The 22,886-nt window shown below is 47.4% G+C and overlaps 1 protein-coding gene across 1 annotated transcript in view; it reads right to left on the bottom strand.

Annotated features, from left to right (window-relative positions):
* The window catches only part of FBXO25 (F-box protein 25), a 53,708-nt gene that overhangs the window by 10,011 nt on the left and 20,811 nt on the right, over nt 1-22,886 (bottom strand). Inside the window, exons 6-9 of the mRNA XM_082252013.1 lie at nt 22,468-22,643; nt 22,195-22,377; nt 5,341-5,484; nt 944-970 (exon numbers count right to left, since the gene is read on the bottom strand). Coding sequence (XP_082108139.1) covers nt 944-970; nt 5,341-5,484; nt 22,195-22,377; nt 22,468-22,643 — 530 coding nt within the window. The remainder of the gene's footprint in view (nt 1-943; nt 971-5,340; nt 5,485-22,194; nt 22,378-22,467; nt 22,644-22,886) is intronic.

The raw sequence follows: 22,886 nt of genomic DNA, 5'->3' as shown, positions 1-22,886 counted from the left end.
TCATTGAATTTCTTTTTTGCATATTGTACATTGCACAAGCACAGTTTTCGCAGGAATTTCAGGTTTGCTTTCACAACTATAGACCTTTTTGTGGGTTCTCTGCAATTTTAACTTTGGATCCCTAAAATCTTAAATGTTTTGTCCATATGTCTATTGTTAACTGCATATATGTATCCATTTGAATTGGTTTCTGAACACAAATACTGGATTTCCCTATCATGGGTTCTATGTCCTTGTTGATCTCCACCTGATGTTTATCGTTTCTTCTTGTGACAGCAGCAGCTGATGTATTTATTCTACTCCGCCACATGGAAACCCCACTTTCATGACTAAGCCCAGTGGGCGGGGTGAAATGTGTCGGGGGTGTGACCTGGATAGAGCCATATTGAGGCTGCCCTCATTACTGTGACTATTGGGCTCTGATTGTGAGCTGAATTAGAGGTTACTTCCTTTCTCTATTTTGAATATAACACGCCAGGACAGGCTCTTCTCCAGCCTACACCCCCCAGTGTCACTGGACTTGGGACATACTGGAATCTGGAGCGGCACCTCTAATTTATGTGTGGATATTACATTTTTGGAATACCACCTCTTGAACCATTGCCTAATCCTACAAAAAAATAAAAAATAATGTTTGGCCTTACATACACTTGGAACTGGAGAATAAAATGTGTTGTAGTCTACGGTACTCAAATGAGAAAAGTAGCAATGTGGTAGTTCTGGATGAGCGGCTTCATTTTTGCTCTCACACGTTGCTCATAACATTGTCATTCTCTCCCCTTTACACTTGAAAAATAGGTTACAGAGTGAAAAGGAGAAGCTTGCTGGTTGCTAGGAGCACATCAGACAGTTATCAGTTCAGAAACTTTCACTCATAGGGCTTTAAACATATATGAAAACATACACACCATGAGATATCCTGATAGAAACATGCACCAAATACCTTAAATATAAGAGCTAGCTGACAGTCCTTTACACATAAAGAAGACAAGCAGAAGAGGAACAATGAGAAACTTCATATTAAAATTATCATGCTATCAAATTATATAAGGCTACAAAAGATTAGTTACCCTCAGATCTCAAGTGGTAAAGTAATTAGCAATAGTACATTGCAGTCATAGGCGTGCACACAGGGTGTGCCGGATGTGCCTGGGCACACCATAATCACCCCATTTACTTTAGCATTATTGCTCTGTGTGTCGTTGGGGAGATGGGAAAGATCTCCCACTGAGCAACTCTCCTCTGCAGGGAGATCATGTGCCGCAAGGAAGACTGTGTGTGTGTGTGTGTGTGTGTGTGTGTGTGTGTGTGTGTGTGTGTGTGTTAGACTGTGTGTGACACAACCAAAAATGTAAATGTATTATATTTATGTAATTGACCAACCCAAAGTGGCACAAAATTGTCAAGTGGAAGGAAAATGAAAATTGATTTCCAAATTTTGTACAAATAAATATGTGAAATGTGTGGCGTGCATTTGTATTCAGCCCCCCAATCAATATTTTGTAGAACAACCTTTCGCTGCAATTACAGCTGCAAGTCTTTTTAGGTATGTCTCTACCACCTGTGAACATCTAGAGTGAAAGTTTAGCACATTCTTCTTTTCAAAATAACTCAAGCTCTGTCAGATTGGATGGAGAGCATCTGCGAATAGCAGTTTTCAAGTCTTGCCACAGTATTTCAACAATCTCTCTTTGATCTAAACCATTCCATTGTAGCTCTGGCTGTAGGTTTAAGGTCCTTGTCCTGCTGGAAAGTGAACCTCCGCCCCAGTCTCTAGTCTTTTGCAGACTAACATGTTTTCTTTTAAGATTGTCTTGTATTTGGCTCCATCCATCTTCCCATCAAACTCTGACCAGCTTCCCTGTCCCTGCTGAAATAAAAGCATCTCCACAACATGATGCTGCCATGTTTCACAGTGAGGATGGTGTGTTCAGGGTGATGTGCAGTGTGAGTTTTCCGCCACACAGTTTTACTTAAAGCCAAAACCTTCAATTTTGGTCTAATTTGACAAGAGCACCTTCTTCCATGTTTGCTGTGTCCCCCACATGGCTTCTCGGAAACTGTAAAACGGGACTTCTTATGGCCTATCAACAATGGCTTTCTTCTTGCCACTCTTCCATAAATGCCAGATTTGTGGAGTGCCGGACTAATAGTTGTCCTGTGGACAGATTCTCCCACCTGAGCTGTGGATCTCTGCAGCTTCTCCAGAGTTACTATAGGCCTCTTGGCTGCTTCTCTGAATTAATGCTCTCCTTGCCCGGCCTGTCAGTTTATGTGGACGGCCATGTCTTGGTAGGTTTGCAGTTGTGACATACTCTTTCCATTTTCGGATGATGGATTGAACAGTGCTCCGTGAGACGTTCAAAGCTTGGGATATTTTTTATAACCTAACCCTGCTTTAAACTTCTCCACAACTTTAACAGGCCCTAACCTGTCTGGTGTGTTCCTTGGCCTATATGATTGTTTGTTCACCAAGATTCTCTAAATAAACTCGGAGGGCTATATTTATACATAGATTAAAATTGCACACAGGTGGACTCTATTTACTAAATAGGTGACTTATGAAGACAATTGGTTTCACTAGATTTTAGTTAGGAGAATCAGAGAAAAGGGGGCTGAAAACAAATGCAAGCCACCCTTTTCAGATATTTGTAAAAAAAAAAAAAAAAAAAATTGAAAACCACTTATCATTTTACTTCCACTTCACAATTATGTGCCACTTTGTGTTGGTCGATCACATAAAATCCCAATAAAAAACATTTACATTTTTGGTTTTAACATGACAAAATTTCAAGGGGTGTGAATTTTCAAGGTACTGTAAATGTATGAGCAGCTTTAGCCTAAGCTCTACAGAGACCTTTACATAGGTATACCGACTGACGTTCAGGTCTCTCTCACTCTCTGCTGCTGGGGGAAAATGCTGACTGCTGTTTTAGGGAACACCCTGATAGTTAGGAACGGACCCGTGTTTAGTTAGCACAGTATCTCACAAAAGTGAGTACACCCCTCACATTTTTGTAAATATTTTATTTTCATGTGACAACACTGAAGAAATGACAATTTGCTACAATGTAAAGTAGTGAGTATACAGCTTGTATAACAGTGTAAATTTGCTGTCCCCTCAAAATAACTCAACACAAAGCCATTAAGGTCTAAACCGCTGGCAACAAAAGGGAGTACACCCCTAAGTCAAAATTGGGCCCAATTAGTATTTTTCCCTCCCTGGTGTCATGCGACTCATTGTTACAAGGTTTCAGGTGTGAATGGCAGGTGTATTAAATTTGGTGTCATCGCTCTCTCTCATACTGGTCACTGAAAGCTCAACATGGCACCTCATGGCAAAGAACTCTGAGGATCTGAAAAAAAGAATTGTTGCTCTACATAAAGATGGCCTAGGCTAGGCTATAAGATTGCCAATACCTTGAAACTGAGCTGCAGCACAGTGGCCAAGACCATACAGCGGTTTAGCAGGACAGGTTCCACTCAGAACAGGCCTCGCCATGGTTGACCAAAGAGGTTGAGTTCACCTGCTCAGCGTCATATCTAGATGTTGTTTTTGGGAAATAGACATACGAGTGCTGTCCGCATTGCTGCAGAGCTTAAAGGGTGGGGGGGGGGGGGGGGGTCAGTGGTCCGACCAAACGCCACATACTGCATCAAATTGGTCTGCATGACTGTCATCCCAGAAGGAAGCCTCTTCTAAAGATGCACAAGAAAGTCTGCCAACAGTTTGCTGAAGACAAGCAGACTAAAGACATGGATAAAGTTATTTGGTTCAGATGGTATCAAGCGTGTGTGGCGGCAACCAGGTGAGGAGTACAAAGACAAGCATATCTTGCCTACAGTCAAGCATGGTGGTGGCAGTGTGATGGTCTGAGGCTGCATGAGTGCTTCTGGCACTGGGGAGCTACAGTTCATTGAGGGAACCATGAATGCCAAAATGTACTGTGACATACTGAAGCAGAGCATGATCCCCTCCCTTCAGAGCCTGGGAAGCAGGGCAGTATTCCAACATAACAAACCCAAAACACACCTCCAAGACGACCACTGCCTTGCTAAAGAAGTTGAGGGTAAAGGTGATGGACTGGCCAAGCATGTCTCCAGACCTAAACCCTATTGAGCATCTGTAAAGGCATTCTCAAACAGAAGGTGGAGGAGCGCAAGGTCTCTAACATCCCCCAGCTCTGTTATGTCAAAGAGGAGTGGAAGGAGGACTCCAGTGGCAACCTGTGAAGCTCTGGTGAACTCCATGCCCAAGAGGGTTAAGGCAGTGCTGGAAAATAATAGTGGCCACACAAAATATTGACACTTTGGGCCTAATTGGGACATTGTCACTTAGGGGTGTACTCCCTTTTTTTTGTCAGCGGTGTAGACAATAATGGCTGCGTGTTGAGTTATTTTCAGGGGACAACACATTTACACAGTTATACAAGCTGTATACTCACTACTTTACATTGTAGCAAAGTGTTATTTCTTCAGTGTTGTCACATGAAAAGATATAATAAAATATATTTACGAAAATTTGAGTGGTGTACTCACTTTTGTGAGATACTGTAGCTTGGATGAGTAGATGTTTTGTTTTATGCCATTGGCTTGCTATATAAAGCCCTCTTGCATTAAAACTTTTTTTGCTGACTTGCTGAATTAAAAGTTATGAAAAAACGGTTCCTGGGAGTCCCTGACTTGCGCATGGTGCTGCTAACACCAATGGAGTCTGTCTCCCTTACAACATGTTTATCTATATAAAGCTAACCCACATTTCTCTGGAAAACCCATGTCATGGAACAAGTGTTTATTTGTGAAACAAAGATTTTTTTTTTTTTTTTTACAAAATACACAAAACACCCTAGTATATGAAACAGTTTTAAAACCTGTAAACTAATAAATAAAATAAAACGAACGCCATTATATAATTTTCAACTATACCTATGGTTGTATGATGTTCAAGCACATTATATTAGCCTCATCTGAGTTATCCGTTAAACAGGATTTTTAAATGTGTGGTGTTTTGGAGTGAGATTCAAGATGCCATTCTAAGTCATTTGTATTGTATTGTGGCTAGAATATGTTAACACACTAACAGCTTAGAAGATCCTCAAGTCTGGTCAGCCCAATCCTGAACTCTTTCCAAAGCAGAAGTCACCTGACCACATCAAGCAGTAGGTGTATTGTAGCAAGGAAGGTGTTATCAGGGTGTAATTTGGGCTGAGCTCAGGTCACCCATATAAAATAGCAATTATTGTGTAAGTACCGACTGTGTGCTGTACTTTGTAAGAATCCCACCAAACAAAGCATAAAGCACATTTGTTTTTACAATTAAATGGCTAATAAATCTTTTACCTTCCAAAACAGAATGCTGCAGTGACGACACAAGTGCAGTGTATCTCCATATTCTTCCCTTTTTGGATAGAACTTTTGGAGTCTGAAGAACATCTGTTTCCAGTTAATTAGACCTTTTTCTGTCAGGATCAAGTGCTGGTGAAACTAGAAAAAAAAAAAAAAAGGGACAAATTAGGAAGTATACATATGTATTGCTTTATAAAAAAAAAAAATGCATACGTATTCCTACGTAAGTAATATTGACAGATGTAACTTAATATCTTTAAAAATTAAATCTGTAAATGTTTTATGACCTCATCCTCTTCAGCCCCCCCCCCCCCCAAAAAAAAAAAAATATATCAAACGCACGCAACAACCCTGCACTTCTCCCTGGATGAGGACCTGCACTGTGTGTACACATCCCATATTCAATCTGCTATTGGTTTTCTAGTTAAGTCTGTTAACCACTGGGTGAATATCAGTCAGTTCAACAAAAAAAATGGCAACATTCGGCCAGTGTGTACATCAGTCTGTTACACAGAAACTGGCCCAACGTCCGGGTTTTGTTGAACGGGCATGATAGAAAAATCGGCATCCAATCAGCGATTGCAGCCAATGACTGCGAGCACTGACCAGTGTGTTCTGGCGGGAGGGGGGCAGTCCCCCTGTCAGAATACAGTGGCTCAGCAGGGGAGATCGCTGAACTAACATCACAGTTAGTACAGGATCTCCTCCTGAGCTCTTCCGTTTTTTTTCAAACAGAAAAAAATAAAATAAAAAATATACCAGGCATAGGGACCCATATTTTGGCGTGAGTTGCAAAATGACTAAGTTTCCATGATCACACTAGTATACAGAAAAGAGGGCAATGCAAGACTGCTGAACATGCTTATTTAATGTAGCATTTTACAGTCACTGGAAAATAAAGCATACTGTAATAATAGTCTAACAGTGATGGCAAACCTTGGCACCCCAAATGTTCTGGAACTACATTTCCATGATGCTCATCCACTCTCCAGTGTAGTTGAGCATCACCAGAAATGTAGTTCCAAAACATCTGGGGTGCCAAGGTTTGCCATCACTGCCCTAGAACAAGCACTGTCGAGCTATACAACTCAGCTTTTGGTGCAAAAAAGCTGCAATCTCGCCAATGACCAGAGATTTCTGGTGTACAGAAATAAGTGTATTATCTAATCTAATATTTCACATGACGGAGAGAAAAAAAAAAAAAGCCTACACCATTAACATAGGAAACCAAGCCCTGTGCAACATTCTCAACAGACTTGTTTTATTTAATAAATAAATGTAGGTTTTATGTCAGGCTATGGAGGGGAAGACTATAATATTTTTAATTATATCTATTTTTTTTCTTAAAGCGTTCGTTATCCCAACACTTTATACTCCTGATATGCATCTGGTGTACCATGTACAGAGAAGGCTAGGCAATTTCCTTAGGATGCTGAGGCTTGGGACACCAGGAATGCAACACAATGTCTTCATTCAAATGAAAAATCTTCATTCAAATGAAAATCAGAGACAACCTTTGGAAGGAACCACGGACGAAGAAACAACTTCTCCCTGTGAACCACCAGGTAAGGTGAATGAAAAGACAGAACCGCCAGCTCTGACACCCTGCGCGCAGAAGTAATAGCCACCAAAAAGGCCACCTTCTGAGACAATGTAAGCAGGGGAACCTCCCGAATATTTTCAAAAGGAAGCTTCTGGAGAACGGACAACACCAAATTGAGATCCATGGCAGCAATGGAGACCGCACTGGGAGAAGACAAGTGTCGAACTCCCTGGACAAAAAGGTACGCACCAAGGAATGTGTGGCCAATGGACGTTGAAAGAAAACCGCCAAGGCCGAAACCTGGCCCTTGACGGTACACAAGTCCAGGAGCTGCTCAACCTGTTGGAGGAAAGCCAAGATCAGGGCCACAGAAAAGGGAGCGAGGGTGAACCCTAATATTCACACCACACAATGTACGTCTTCCAAGTGCGATGGTAAATCTTCCCAGAGCTAGACTTTCTAGCTTTTAAGAGCATAGAAATCACAGATTCAGACAACCCTCTATCTTTCAGCACCTTTTAACAGCCTAGCCATTAAACCCATCGACTAAAGTAGGATGTAAGATTGGCCCTTGGGACAGCAGATCTTCCCTGAGAGGAAGTCACCAAGGAACATCGGCGACCAGCCATACCAGATCGGGGAGGCCAGTCTGAAGCCTCTAGAATTACCAGATTCCCTTCTGCCTCGATCATGCGCAGGAGTCTTGGCAGAAGTTTGAGAGGAGAAAAGTCTTAAAATCAGACGATACTGACTCTAAGGAGCCACTAAGGCATCGGCTAGAGGATCCCGAGACCGTTCCACAAACCTCTGTACTTTCCGGTTGAGACGAGAGGCCAGCACCTCAGGAGTACCCCCCTGGAGACACAACTGATGAAACACCTCCGGATGAAGCGACCATTCCCCCTCGTCCAACACCTGTCGACTGAGGTAACCCACTTGCCAATTTTCCACTCCTGGAATGAAACAAACATTCTGCCCACCTCAGAATACCGGATACTTCCCGTGCCGCCAGGGCACCTCTTGTGCCCCCTTGGCGATTCACATAAGCCATGGCCGTGACATTGTCTGATTGAATGCGTACCTGACGAAGAATAGTCCAATGATCCAGACAAAGTCAGATTGCTTGGAGTTCCAGTACATTGATCAGTAGCCTGGACTCTTCCTGAGTCCAGACTCTCTGAGCACAATCTGTACCGAGAACGCCCCCCCATCTGGACAGGCAAGCATCTGTGGTGACAACCATCCAGTACAGGGGGAAGAAAAGATTTTCCCTGATGAAGTGCCAGAGAATGAGGCCACCAAACCTGGGACCCTCTCGTACTCTGGCTCAACAGGATCAGATTGTCTAGAGACTGAGGATTCTTGTTTCATTCAGCAGGATCTTTTTGCAGAGATCTTGTGTGGAACTGTACAAAAACGGAACCGCCTCAAAAAAGGTAAACACCATGAGGCCCAGCACCCACATGCAAGTTCGAAGAGATGACAGTCTGCTGGACAGCAGAAGCGGAATAGCCTTCTGCAATTTCTGGAGTTTTTTCTGGAGGAAGAAACACCCTTTGGTGAGGCCGAGTCCAGAATCAGACCCAGATAGTCCAGACTAGAGGACGGAACCAGAGCAGACTTCTGAAGATTCAGAATCCCACTGAACTCCCTCAGAGTTCGCAGAATAATCTCCAAGCTGTCCAACAGAGCGGTCAGAGACTCTGCTCGCAACAGCAGATCGTCCAGGTACCCCAGTACCGCGATCCCCCTCTGACGCAACAATGCGAGCACCGGGGGCAAACACTTTTGTAAAGACCTGAGAAGCGGAGGCGAGACCAAAATCTAATGCCACAAACTGATAAATGCTCCTCACCCACAGCAAAACAGAGGAAGCGCTAGTGGCTGGCACATATTGGGATGTCAAGGTAGGCGTCCTTGATGTCGATGGAAGCGAGGAATTCCCCATGGTGTAGGGATGCCACTACCGTGCGAATGGACTCCCATTTGGAACTTCTGTACCCGTACAAAGCAGTTTAGCACCTTGGAGGTCCAGAATTGGACGTACCTTTCCTTCCTGGGAACTGTAAACAGGTTTTAGTAAAAACCTTGAAAACGTTTTGATGTACGAACAGGAACAATCACCCCTTGAAGTAACAAGTCTTGCACTGCTCCAAAGAGATCCCTTAAGCAATCCTGGGACAAGCGCGTGTTGGAAGAGAAATCTTTCCGGAGGATAAGATCTAAACATCTTGGAGCCGGAGCAAATTACTTTGTGGACCCACTTGTCCGGTATCAGGGAGGTCCACGGATCCAGAAACCAACGAAGGCATCCCCCCACCCCAGACATGGGGTGAGGGCGTCCCTTCAAGCATAGGAAGCCTTGTCCGAAGGTCTAACAGAACCCACTTGCAGCTTGCCAGACCAGGTCCTCCTAGGAACCCCCGGCGAAGGCCCAGAAGAGCTTAGACCCCTTGTCTTGAGACCCTGAGGGACGAAAAGGCCTCTTGTAAGCCGAAAAGAAAGGCCCCTGTCTGACGGGGCTCCTTACCCTTGGAAGCTTGTGGAAGAAGAGTACTCCCCCGTGAGGACTTTGATATCATCCAAGGAAGCTCCAAACAGGCGATCCCCCACAAAACACAAGATCGGATAAGGCCTTCTTAGAAGCCTGGTCCGCAGACCATCCTTTCAGCCAGATAATACGCCGCAGGACCACTGCTGAGACACACAGACAGTCTAGAAATCAAGGGAGCCGCATCCTGACAAAACTGTAGCTCTTGGACCAACTGATCCACCAGCTCCGCAAAGGCAGGGGGAGCCATTCTTTCCAGGTCCCGGCGTAGAAGTTTTGCCCAACTCAGTCATAGCTTGCGACACCAGGGCAAATCGTAAAAACTGAATTTTTGTAAAATCTTACCGTAAAATTCCTTTCTCTGAGTCCTCCGACAGTCGCCGCCCACTCACAAGTCTTCACCAATGGGGTATTGACCTTTGCTCCGTAGGAGTAGCTAGGCAACAAGAATTGTTAATACAAAGCTTTTAACATAGACACACCCCTAGGGGCTGTCCCCTCAGTCAATACCTCCCTGCACCAGCATTCCCAACTCAGTTTGGTAGCATAGCAGTAAGAGTACACAAAAACCCCAAAAAGAGAGGGGCGGGGGGGCGGCGACTGTCGGAGGACTCAGAGAAAGGAATTTTACGGTAAGATTTTACAAAAATTCAGTTTTCTCTTACGTCCTCCGACAGTCGCCGCCCACTCACAAGTCTTCACCAATGGGATGTCCCAAAGCAGTGTAGACATGAGGGGTGGGAGACGCAACCGTAGAAAGGCAATGCAGTACCCACATCAGAGAAAGGAACCTTACCACAGTAAGAGAACCAACTGGGCAACAGGAAAACGTGCTCAACAGGAGCAACAACCCAGGAAAACAATCAACCCAGGGGTAAAACACCCCAACAACCAAGGGCCCACAAAAACAAGGGTCCCTAAGAAACTGCCGCACTGAGAACCTTACGGCCAAAGGAGGCCTCAGCCGATGCCTGAACATCCACCTTATAGAACTTTGAGAAGGTGTGAACGGACGACCAAGCCTTACACACCTGGGCCACAGAAGCCTGATGACGGTAAGCCCAAGACGTACTCAAAGACCTGGTTAGAGTGCGCCTTCACAGGGAAGGGAGGAACCTTCCCCTTTAAGGCATAGGCTTGTTCAATGATCTGTCTGATCCATTTGGCGATGGTCGCAGCCGACGCCGCCATGCCCTTCCAAGGTCCCTCAGGAAGGACAAAGAGGGAATCCGACTTGCGAAAAGATTTAGTGGACGACAGGTAAACCCTGATCGCCCGGACAACATCCAAGGAATGCAAGGCAACCTCCTTCGGATGCTTAGGCTTCGCGCAGAGCGAAGGCAAGACAATGTCTTCATTCAGGTGAAATTCCGATATCCTTTTCGGAAGAAAAGATGGGTTAGGCCGCAGGACCACCTTATCCCTGTGGACCACCAGGTAGGGAGAATTGCAGGACAAAGCTGCCAGCTCCGACACCCTGCGAGCCGAAGTGATCGCCACCAAAAAGGCAACCTTCTTGGACAATAGAGACAACGAGATCTCCCTGATCTTTTCAAAGGGAGCCTGTTGCAACACGGACAGAACAAGTTCAAGTCCCATGGAGGTAAAGGGTCCCTCCTAGGAGGGGCCAAATGTCGCACCCCCTGAACAAAGGTGCTAACCAATGAATTAGACGCCACAGGGCGTTGAAAGAGAACGGCCAGCGCAGAAATCTGACCCTTAATCGTGGCCAACGCCAAACGCTGTTCCACGCCCGTTTGAAGAAAAGCCAACACTCTCGACACCGAGTATGAGTGAGGGGAATACCCCCTGGACTCACACCAGGCAAAATACGCTTTCCAAGTACGGTAGTAAATCTTCCCCGAAGAGGCTTTCCTAGCCTTGATCAAAGTGGGAATGACCTCAGGGGAGAGACCCCTATCCTTCAGGACCTGGCTTTCAACAGCCAGGCCGTTAAAGCCAGCGACTGTAAAGCAGGATGGAATATCGGCCCTTGAGACAGGAGATCTTCTCGAAGTGGCAGACGCCACGGAGCGTCGACCGCCAGATTTACGAGGTCTGCGTACCAGGACCGGCGAGGCCAGTCCGGCGCTACCAGAATCACCGTGTGCGGTTCCGAGGCTAACCTGCGAAGAAGCCTGGACAGCAGCTGAATCGGTGGAAAGGCATACATCAGACGATACTGATGCCAGGGCGCCACTAACGCGTCTGAGGCGTCTGCCCGAGGATCGCGCGTCCTTGCCACAAACCTTTCCACCTTGTTGTTCAGACGAGACGCGAACAGGTCCACATCTGGGGAACCCCACTTTGCGCACAACATCTGGAAGACATCCAGGTGAAGGGACCATTCTCCCTGGTCCAGGGTCTGGCGACTCAGATAATCCGCCTGCCAGTTCTCCACCCCCGGAATGTGAACTGCCGTTATCGCCGGGACGTGCGTCTCGGCCCAAGACAGAATGTCGGCTACTTCCCGAGCCGCTCGGGCACTCCTGGTGCCCCCTTGGTGGTTGATGTAAGCCACCGCGGTGGCATTGTCCGTCTGAACCCGAACCGGACGGCCCCGAAGCCGGTCCGTCCATCACAGAAGGCAAAGCTTTATCGCTCTCAATTCCAGAATGTTGATCGGGAGGGAGGACTCCTCCCCCGACCTAGTTCCTTGGGCGGACAGAACGCCCAGACCACCACCCCAGCCCGACAGGCTGGCATCCGTGGTGAGCACCGTCCACGACAATGGACGAAAAGACTTGCCCCCCGACACCGCCGGGGACTGGAGCCACCACAGAAGATCCCTTCTGGTGTCGTGGCTCAACGAGATCCGCAGATCCAGGGATTGCGGCCGCCCATCCCACTCGGTCAGAATCTCCGCCTGGAGACCCCGCGTGTGAAACTGGGCAAAAGGGATCGCCTCGAAAGACGAGACCATCAGGCCTAGACATCTCATGCATGTCTGGAGAGACGAGTGCCGGTTGTCCCTGAGGGACCTGACCTCGTCCTGAAGAGTCCGAAGCTTGTCCTCCGGCAGGAAGACCTTCGCTTGGACAGAGTCCAGAATCATTCCCAGGTAGGGAAGGCGAACCGAAGGACACAGAGTCGACTTCGGAAAGTTTATGGTCCAACCGAAATCCTGCATCGTGGTGGACAGGTCGATCACCAGGCACTGACTGGCGTTTGACCGTATCAGGATATCGTCCAGATACCCCAAGACAGCAATGCCCTGTGCTCGCAACAGGGCCAGAACCGGAGCCAGCACTTTGGTAAAAACCCACGGAGCCGAAGCGAGACCAAAAGGTAACGTCACGAATTGGTAATGATCCTTCGCAATGGCGAATCGAAGGTACCTCTGGTGACCCTCGAAAATGGGGATGTGCAGGTACGCATCCTTCAGATCGATGGAGGCCATGAATTCCCCCGGACTCAGGGCATCCACCACTGAGCGCAGGGATTCCATGCGAAACTTGCGAACCCGCACAAAGCGGTTCAGAGCTTTCAAGTCCAGAATCAGACGCACTTTGCCCTCCTTTCTGGGCACAGTGAACAGATTGGAGTAAAACCCCTGAAATCTTTCCCGATGAGGCACCGGGACCACCACCCCCTGGGCCCGCAGGTCCCGCACCGCCAGGTGCAAATCCTGCAAGCGCTCCGGAGACAGCTGAAGATTTGAGGGAAAAAATCTGCCCGCCGGCCGAGAGAGAAATTCGATCTTGTAACCAGATCGAACGATTTCCTGAACCCACCTGTCCCGAACGCGGGCCAGCCAAGGTTGTAGGAAACCGCGCAGACGTCCCCCCACCCCAGAAACGGGTGAGGGCGCCCCTTCAGGCGGAAGTGGTATGGGAAGTCGAACCGGACTGGCCGGACTTCTGCTTCCCTGCCCACGGCTTCTTCTGGGAGCCTTGGCCTTTGAAGGGCTTGCCCTTGGACTGCGACCGAAAGGCACGAAAGGACCCCTGAGAGGGCCTAGACGAGGAATTCCGCTTCCCACGGAAAGACTTATGCTTGAAAGATTGGGGCAGGAGAGTACTCTTGCCCCCCGTAACCCCTTTTATCAGGGTATCCAAAGCCTCGCCAAAAAGGCGAGACCCCGCGTAGGGAAAATCCGCCAGCGTCTTGCGAGAAGATTGGTCGACCGACCAATTCTTCAGCCAAATCAGACGACGGTTCAGTACCGCCACGCTGGACAGGCGCGCAGCCAAGGGAGCTAAATTCAAGTCCGCATCACACAAGTACATGACACCCTGATGGATCTGGTCCACCATAGCCAACGTGGTAGGCGGAGCGGAATCAGCCGCCAAGGTGCGCCTGAGCATCTTGATCCAATCAGCAACAGCCTGTGCCGCCATAATGGAAGCAAAAATAGGCTTCAGCATAGAACCAGCCACCATATAAGCATGACGGGCAAGAGACTCTATTCTCCTGTCCGTAGGGTCCCGGAAAACCGGGGTATCCTCAGAAGGCATCGCAGTAGCCTTGTTCAAAACGGCTACCGCGTGATCCACCGGAGGCGCCACACACCAACGCTCGTCGGTGGCAGGCGCAAACGGATAAAGTAATTTAAACTTATTTGGCACAGTAAAAGGCTTCTTTAAATTGCGCCACTGTTCATTAACCGTATGGTGAAATTCAGCAGGGCAGGGAAAAACCTGCGCTGATTTGCGAGCCCTCTGTGTTCCGAAAGCAGACATCCTAGCAGGAGGAGTAGGCTCATCCTCCAGGTGCAAGGTGTCCTTTATGGAAGCAATGAGCTCATTCATGAGTGCAAGCTCTTCAGGCGAGCCAGGGGGAGAAACATCAACCCCCTCCACCTCAGGCTCTCCCTCAGACCCCACAAGGTCCAAAGATGAGCGGGACCCCGAGAAGGGTACGCCAGCCACAGCAGCCACATCGCCCTCTGAATCAGAGGAAATGGATAACCTGGCCCTTTTTGCGGATCGTTCAGCCAGCAGCATCTTCACCTGAGACACTAAGGAAGCCACTACAGTGGTCAGATCGGCCCCCTCCGGGTTGCAGCAGCCCCCCTGGTCCCCCACCAGGGCGGGGGGAAACTTGCTATCCTGAGAATCCATGCCCCAGTACAGAAAAGCAATAAAAAGGTACTGGCCCTTTAAAACCACGGCGAGCGCAGCCCACCGCACACTGCTGTATGCACTGACCCCGCAGGGATAGACAAATACTGAGCAAGGAATGACAGGACAGAAAGGTAAAAACCTGGAGAGAGCACACCAGACTGCTGCCACCGATCGCTGTTCCCGGGGAAAGAGGAAGTGATGCAATGCTGACTGATTGATATAGCCTATGGAAGGCTCCAGCAAAATGGCCGCTCGGCAGAGGGAAAAAGGCTACAATAAAATGGCGCCGCCATGTGCATGAGTAGTTTCGCCCGCCAAAAATGGCGGCGAATGGCGCCAAAACACAGCGCTGCATAGAGACAGGGCCGGTCACAGTATACAGGCAAATAAAATGGCGGATCGCCGCACACACACACGTCTGCACACAAACTGCACCCAGAGCATATTAGACAGCAGAGCAGGATGGCCCCCCCTCGCAGCCCACAGGCATGCAGCCACACAGGGATCTGACAGGGAGCCCGCAGTTACACAGACATGGAGGGTAATACGCAGCCACAGACTGACACCCATACAGAAAGGTCCCCACACAGAAGGTGCTTACCGTACCAGATGGTGTGGGGAGCCGTCTCCAGCGACAAACCGCTATCAGGGCAGACAGGGAGTGCCGCAGCCAGGACGCTTGTGGACCGCAGTCATGGCGTCCAGTGAGGTAGCCACCTCACAGGCAGCATCCCTGCAGCGAACAGGGATGGGTCGTTCAATGTGCCAGGGTAAAACCTAAGCTGAACGCTCGATGGCAGGCTGGGGATCCATCTGGCTCTCAGCCCTGGGATGCAGGGCGGCCAGTCCGAGACCCAGCTCCGCATGATGATTCTTCATCAGAAGATCCCTAAACTAAGGCTGACAAAATAACAGCTAGCAAGGAAAAGAGAAAAATACTTGAAATAAAATCAAAGAAAAGGGTAGAAGGCTGAGACTGAGCCCCAGCACAGGATAGCCAGCTACTCCTAAGCTAGGCAAAGTCAAACTGAGTTGGGAATGCTGGTGCAGGGAGGTATTGACTGAGTGGACAGCCCCTAGGGGTGTGTCTATGTTAAAAGCTTTGTATTAACAATTCTTGTTGCCTAGCTACTCCTACGGGGGGCAAAAGTTAAATCCCCAATGGGGAAAAATTGTGAGTGGGCGGCGACTGTCGGAGGACGTAAGAGAAATACTGGTTTAAGTGTGGAACAAGCCACAGTGAACCTATTGCGGGTTAAGGCCTCCGACCTATCAGTCGGATCTGTAAAGACTAGGGAATCTTTAACCGGAATTATGGAGGCTTAATTAAACCTGGAAACCGGGTAGTCCGCTACAGGAGGAACCATCCATTTTATAAGGGAATCCTCAAAGGGTACCGCTTTGCAAAATGCTTAGGAATTGCAAATGTGTGTTTTGGGCACCCCCACTGTTTTGTGACAATATTGTCAAAGAAAGTGGGAAAGGGGATCACCTTTGCCGTCTTGGAGACCTGTGGGTGCCAAAGCTGTCCCACGCCCCTGATGCTGCGTTAGTCGCATCCTCCATCTTTAAGGTTTCCCGCACTGATACAATCAGCGCATCCACTAGGGCCTTTTCATGCGCAGCTAGAGGAGCAGAGGAATCATCCTCACTATCTGAGCAAGCAGGGTGCGTGGACGCAGACCCAGAAGGATATCTTGCGTCCGCATCAGATTCAGGATCTGATGAGACAGATGAAGCAAGTGAAGGTGGGGGGGGGACGCTTTTTGCTAGCTCGTTTTTCCAGGACCAAATCTACCTTGGATACCAAGGACTCCAGGACTGCTGTCAGTACAGTCAGTTGTTGGAACCTGGGAGGCCTGGCAGCCTCCGAGAGGGGATCAGGTGGTGAAATGCTTCAGGGACTCCATTAATGGAGAGGGGAACCCCGCACAAAAACCACCATGATCAGGCACTTACAGCACACCATGCGGCGATCAGGAAGAGAAAATTCCAGGCCGAATCACCCCCCCCATCTGGCTTCAAAACATGGCCGCCACTATTTTCAATAGGAAACCGCCAATCTGTAGCATAAAAGGCTACAAGAAAAGGTCCACACCACATAGCCCCCGGGGGGACCCCAGGAGCTCGAAAACGATCCCAATAAGAGAGGGGGGGGGGCCCTTGCAGGCACCTCCACCAGGCCCAGCCCCCTCCCAAAGTTTGATAGCCTGGTCGCCTGCAGCGCGCTCTCCCCCCACCCCCGTCGCTAGCTCAACAAACAGAGACCTAGAAAAGGTATGGCTACCCCATGTGGGGAGGTGTGGGTAGATGAGGGTGACAAAGGCCTGCAGAAGACCACGAAAAAGGGGGGGGGTGCTGTCTGCGAAGGGAGGGGCCCGGGTCCACCCCAAAACCCTGCAAGGGTAGTGGGGGACCAGCTACTTACCACACCAGGAACAGGGTGGGTACCGCTCCACACAGACCACTGCTCCATCGTAATGTGGGTGCCGTTGGCCAGGAGGAGAGCTGTGATTTAGGCCGAAGCAAGGTCGTATGCGCCCTCACGAGACGTTTAACTCACAGGCCAGCCCTCGTCCAGTGGGAGTATATCCCCTGGGACTGCCCCATAAACTTAGTCAAGTTCTTTCCTGCCTAGTGTCCTACTCCTGTAAGAGGCAATATAACCCATGTAGTCAAGAAGATGAGGAGCTGTGTCCACCAACGAACTGCCAATGTGGAAAGAAGGATCCAAGTCTTCCTCCCACCAAGCCGAGTCTTTCAGGCTTTGGTTTAGGCTGGGAGAGTTTGAAGAGGAAAGGAAACCTCCTCTTCTCCCCCCCCCCCCCCCCTTGTAGTTCCATCCCCTCTTCTGGTCTTGGTCAGACTTTTGTTGCCTCTTGAAGGCATGAAAATTCCCCCCGCCTTTTTCTAGGGATGGGGAATCCCTTTTTCTTGTCGGCCGACCTCTCCAACACAGACTTGAGTTCTTTGTCAAAAAGCAACTCCCCAGAGAAGGGAAAGGCACAGAGTCTAGACTTTGAGGCAGGATCTCCATTCCAGGATTTTAGCCAGACTGCTCTCCTTGCCTCATTTATGAGGGCTGTGGACATGGCAGTGAACCTCACTGCTTCGGTGGAGGCATCAGCAATGTATGCTACCACTTTTTTTACAGCAGGAAGACCATCCGGAATTTCTTCTTTCACAGTATCCATCTCAAAGAAGGGAGCAAAAGTAGTTTAAGCCATCGGTCCAGTGTACAGGCTACAGAGGTGATGGCTAGAGCGGGTTTGAAATTTGTAGTGCAGGCTTCCCAGGCTCTTTTAAGATACCCTTCGGTTTTTCTTTTCATTGGATCCTTAAGGGATCCTGCATCTTCAAAAGCCAACTCAGACTTTGATACTTTGGAAAGTGAAGCATCAATTTTGGGGCATTTATCCCAAAGTGCAGCACGTTCCTCCCTAAAAGGAAATCACCGCTTCAGGTTGCTGGGGGAAGAATACTCTTTTCTCTAGCTCCTTCCACTCCTGAAGGATTGTGTCGGTCAAAAGAGTGAATGGGGAAGGTCCGTTTGTTGCCCTGCATACAATCGATCATGTACCAACAATACTTTGTTCTCCTCCCCCTCATCGAGCTCTAAAGTGTCAATAGATGGCTTTCAGAAGCTCCTCCGTTTCTTTTGAAGGAAACAAAAACCTTTGTGTTTTAGTCGTTTTTTCGTCTTTCAGTTCCCCATCTTCTGGTTCAGATTCTGACTCGTTGCTGTCTTCCATTCCTTCTAATGTACCTCGCTCCGGAATTACAAGATTGGGTATGGCCGTAGCAGGTGCTGTGCTGGGGCGAGCACTGGAAGGTACTGGGTAAGAGGGCTCAACTGTTGGGAGTCTTGCGCCGGTTCTCTGAATTATTGCAATGTTTGAGTCCCCTTTTTCTTCATGGAATCAACGTTTTTGAACAGCCCTGTTTCTCCTTTAAACAGGCGATCTATGCAATCTTGACGAAGTGTTTTCTTCCAACTAGAAGATAATTTCCTGCCACAAACAGCACATCTTTTCTTGAGTGCCTCCCCTTGGCTTTTAGGATCCTGATTTACATAAAGAAAAACAGCTTCCTTTTTCCTTACCTTAGGGCCAGATTCAGCTGACGCCTCCAGACCTGCCTTCCTGACAGTAGCCACCTCCATGGTGACTTGCTTGACCGACTGCCACACTGCTCTGCTGTATTTAAGGGTTTAGGTGTGTAGCAGGGAGTTCCGGGCTGGCGCTGTAGATCCGGCACCTCCAGAAGTGCTGTGCTGCCCCGCCATCTCACCTGGTGTCCTCGCCGCATTTTCTCCTACCCAAAATGGCTGCCACACTACTTCCAGTCGGCACTACATCACTTCCGCCCCCTGGAGGAAATTACCTCATCGTGTGCCTGGCTGGCGCTGGAGACACAGGCCGCGTGGGGAGAAGGCTGAGCTGCTCACCTGAGCCAGGCAATGGAGCACCACTTGGGAGAGAGACCGCATGAATGAAACCCTCCTTGCTACCAGCTCATCCACCACTGGGGACCTGCTAACATGAGGTAGGGAGAGGGGGTCCCTGATTGCGGCATTCTGGCTTCTTTTGGCCATTCCTTTGAACAGCCTTGGATGCACCGAGCTGATTGTACGCCCAGGTTCACTGCCCCTGTAACTGGGATACAGCAGCCAAGAGGCCCTTGCCACCTAGCACGAAGGACAGAGAAAATAAACTCTTCCTGTCTGGCCAGAGGAAACACATACTGAGGTACTGCTGGTGAGCAGCCATTTTTATAATGTAGATCATGTTTCCTGTGTTAGGTGCCTCTTTGTGAGCCGTCCGGGAAGAGGACTTGGAAAAATAACACAAGCAGTGCAAACTGAGATGACTGCAACTTTGCAAGCTAGAAGCAGTTTAGAAAGAACTCAAATATAAACTATAGGAATAAAACCAAACAGAAAAAAATATTGTAAAGAAAGCAAGCGGGAAACCATAAGTAACTATAAGGGAGGGAGTAAAGACATCGTAACACATTGCTGGACAAATCCCAAGAGCCAATGCACCTTAACTCCTTGGAGCCTAAGCCTTTTTCTGACATATGTTGCTTACAAGTTAAAATTACTTAGAACTCCAAAACATATATATTTTTTAGCAGAGACCCTAGAGAATAAAATGGCGATCGTTGCAAAATTTTATGTCACGGTATTTGTGCAGCAGACTTTCAAATTGAAAGTTTTGGAAAGAAATACACTTTCATGAATTAAAAAAAAAAACAGTAAAGTTAGCCCAATTGTTTTGTATAATGTGAAAGATGTTATGCCGAGTAAATAGATACCCAACATTTCATGCTTTAAAATTTCGCACACCTCATGGAATGGCGACAAACTATGGTACTTAAAAAGCTCCATAGGCGACGCTTTAAAAGTTTTAACGGTTACCTGTTTACAGTTCAAGGTCTTGTGCTAGAATTATTGCTCTCACACCAACGATTGCGGCAATACTTCACATGTGGTTAACACCATTTGCACATGCGGGCGCGACTTGCGTATGAGTTTGCTTCTGCGCACGAGCACGAAGGGACAGAGTGCTTTAAATTTTTTTTATTCCCATTTGATTTTTTTTTTCTACTGTCCATTTAAAAAGAAAAAAAATAAATACATTTTGATCACTTTTATTGCTGTCACAAGGAATGTAAACATACCTTGTGACAGTAACAGGCAGTGACCGGTACACTTTATGGAGGGATCCGGGGTCTAAAAGAACCCAAACCCCTCCTCTGCATTTAAAAGCATTCAAAAAACGCCAAGTTTGACAGCTTTGAATGCTGTTTTTTTTGTTCGTTTTTTTAAATCTAGCGCCTTTAAGGCTCTAGTACCCGGAAGTGATGCCATGACATTGCTTCTGAGTTTTTACATTGGAGACCCGATCAGAGCCAAATGCAGCTTTGTTTGGGTCTTCGGCCAGTGGCCGTGCTGGCTGGGACAGGAGACCCCCGGAAGGTGGGGGGGGGGGGGGTGAACATCCCCTCCCACTCCTTGTAATGACAATCCAGCGGCTGCTCAGCCTCATCGGTCGTCATTAAAAAAAAGCCAACTGTCAGCTTTAAACGGTACGTGGGTAATGCCTCTAGCTGCAGGCATCACCCCGGTACAACCCCCTAAAGCCGAGGCAGCATATTTGTGTTCCGTCGGCGTGAAGGTGTTAAAGAAAAAAAAAAAAATCCACACACCCCTATCCCCTACGATACTTTTTACATCTTCTAGCTTTTCACATTTCTTAGAAAGGAGAAGTAGGGGCAAAGCTTTCTTGCTCCTTCTATGGATCAAAGGAGTGCAGTAAGTTATGCAATCCTGTGACCAGTTTTCAGCTGGACCAGGCTCTAGAATAATCCTGCCTTTACATTTGGGTTCCACCCAGATGCCTGTACCAGCAGCTGGCTCAGCCTCTCCTGCCACATCTCTGTGCTCCAGTAAGCACTGGAGGGGCAGAGCAGAGAGCCGGTGACTGACAGTCACCGACTCTCTACTCATTGAACACTGAGAGCTGAGTGATCAGCGGTCTTTGATTGCTCAGTTATCAATCTTAAAAGCAGCGGGGGGACAGATGCAGCACCGGACTGATGCTGCATTCACCAAGGGAATATTATTTTTTCTTCTTTTAAAGAACCCGCACTTCTCCTTTAAAGGACATATGACTTAATACATGGATATGATAAATTCGCTGCTCATTATTTTTATTATCAGCTGAAAAACACAAAAAAAATTTGAAAAGAAATGCATTTTACACTTAAAAGAGGTTGTAAATTCGCATTTTTTTTTTTTCACCCTGCAAGAGAAAGACATAATGAGCTAGTATGCATCGCATACTCATTATGCAATGCTTACCTTAGAACGAGCCCCTGCCGTGCCGCTCACTCACCTCTATGACGGGCGACATGTCCAGTCACCCGTCTTCCGGGATCGCGGTATCCGGCCATCTGATTGGCCGGAGCCGCGGTGACGTCACTCCCGCGCACGAGCCGACAGTCACGGCACGGGACTCTGAAGGAACGGCATGAGCGGCCGTTCCTTCAGAGCGCATGCGCCAGTGACGTCACTGGCTGCATGTAAGGTAAATATCTCCTAAACGGTGCATGTTTAGGAGATATTTACAGTACCTATAGGTATGCCTTATCATAGGCTTACCTATAGGTACAAGTTGTAGAGGAGGGTTTACTTCCTCTTTAAATCATAAAAATATATTTTAATGATTATATACTGTTTATTAATATCATAATTTTTTTAAAGCAGGTGGCACTACATTGGGGCGATTTTATAAAGAAAAATAAAATAAATACAATAATTAGGCAGCTGTGCATGGCAACCATTCAGCATCTATCTTTCATTTTCAAAACTTATCTGAAGACAGAAATTGATTGTTACTATGATCCGCAGCTCCAGATTCTGTCTGCTTCAGTTTTGATAAATTCCCCTCATTGTGTCTCAATTTGTGAGAGGCACAGTGACAGCTGAGCCAGCATAATTATATTGAAAACAAACCCATGTGAACACCATGATCAGAGGTAGTGGAAAATTAGGGTTGTTTACCAAAGCAGTCTCAACATCATGCAGAGGAATGTTTATCTACAGACTGCAGGTTGAAAATGGATTAAAAGCGAAAGTTAGAACGATACATGATAAGATTTGTATTATTTAGTAAAATGTGTACCATTTTCTCTGTAAAGTGATACTTGCACAGTGTTTTCCAGAGATGACGGTCTTCACTTAGAACATGTAAAGTTTGATTCAGTTGGCCAAGATTGATGATGTCCCAGGCATCTGAAAACCTGTGGAATATGTTGTTTTGCATTTGCAATGGCATATCGCTAAATTTAAGGCTATTGCCAAGTTGCTGGGGAAGGAAGCAAAAACAGGAAATCATTAGAAACATCTATAACAGATTCCTTCATCATAAAGAGAAATCCCAAAAACGTGGCCGTACCGGATTGATCTGCAGATTCATCAGTTGCTCCTGCCAGGAAAGGATAGCCTCTAAGCGACAAATCCAGATATTGATATTTCCAACTAATATAAATCTTTTCAGCAACATGCATAGTGTAGAGCTCAGGTCATGAAGGAGATCTCGTAGTAAACGTGGATTGTACTGATCTTCTACCACTGAAAAAAAAGAAAGAAAGATTGCAAATTTGGCCATAACTGACAGATAAATGAGGTAGGTCTTTTAAAGAACGAGACTGATTCCACTTAGTAAACAAAGCAGTCAGAACCGGTATAACTGCATGCATGTTGACCTTGAACATGTTTGAACCTGCATGACAAGCAGCAACACTCTAGGATGTTTAGTTGATTGTGAGTCGCCATTTCGTTGGGTTTTCTATAGTGTGCCCAAAAAAAAAAAAA

The sequence above is a fragment of the Pelophylax lessonae genome (genome assembly GCF_965119305.1).
Source record: "Pelophylax lessonae genome assembly, chromosome: 3".
In the NCBI taxonomy this organism is placed as follows: domain Eukaryota; kingdom Metazoa; phylum Chordata; class Amphibia; order Anura; family Ranidae; genus Pelophylax; species Pelophylax lessonae.
This window is presented reverse-complemented; position numbering and strand designations above follow the sequence as displayed.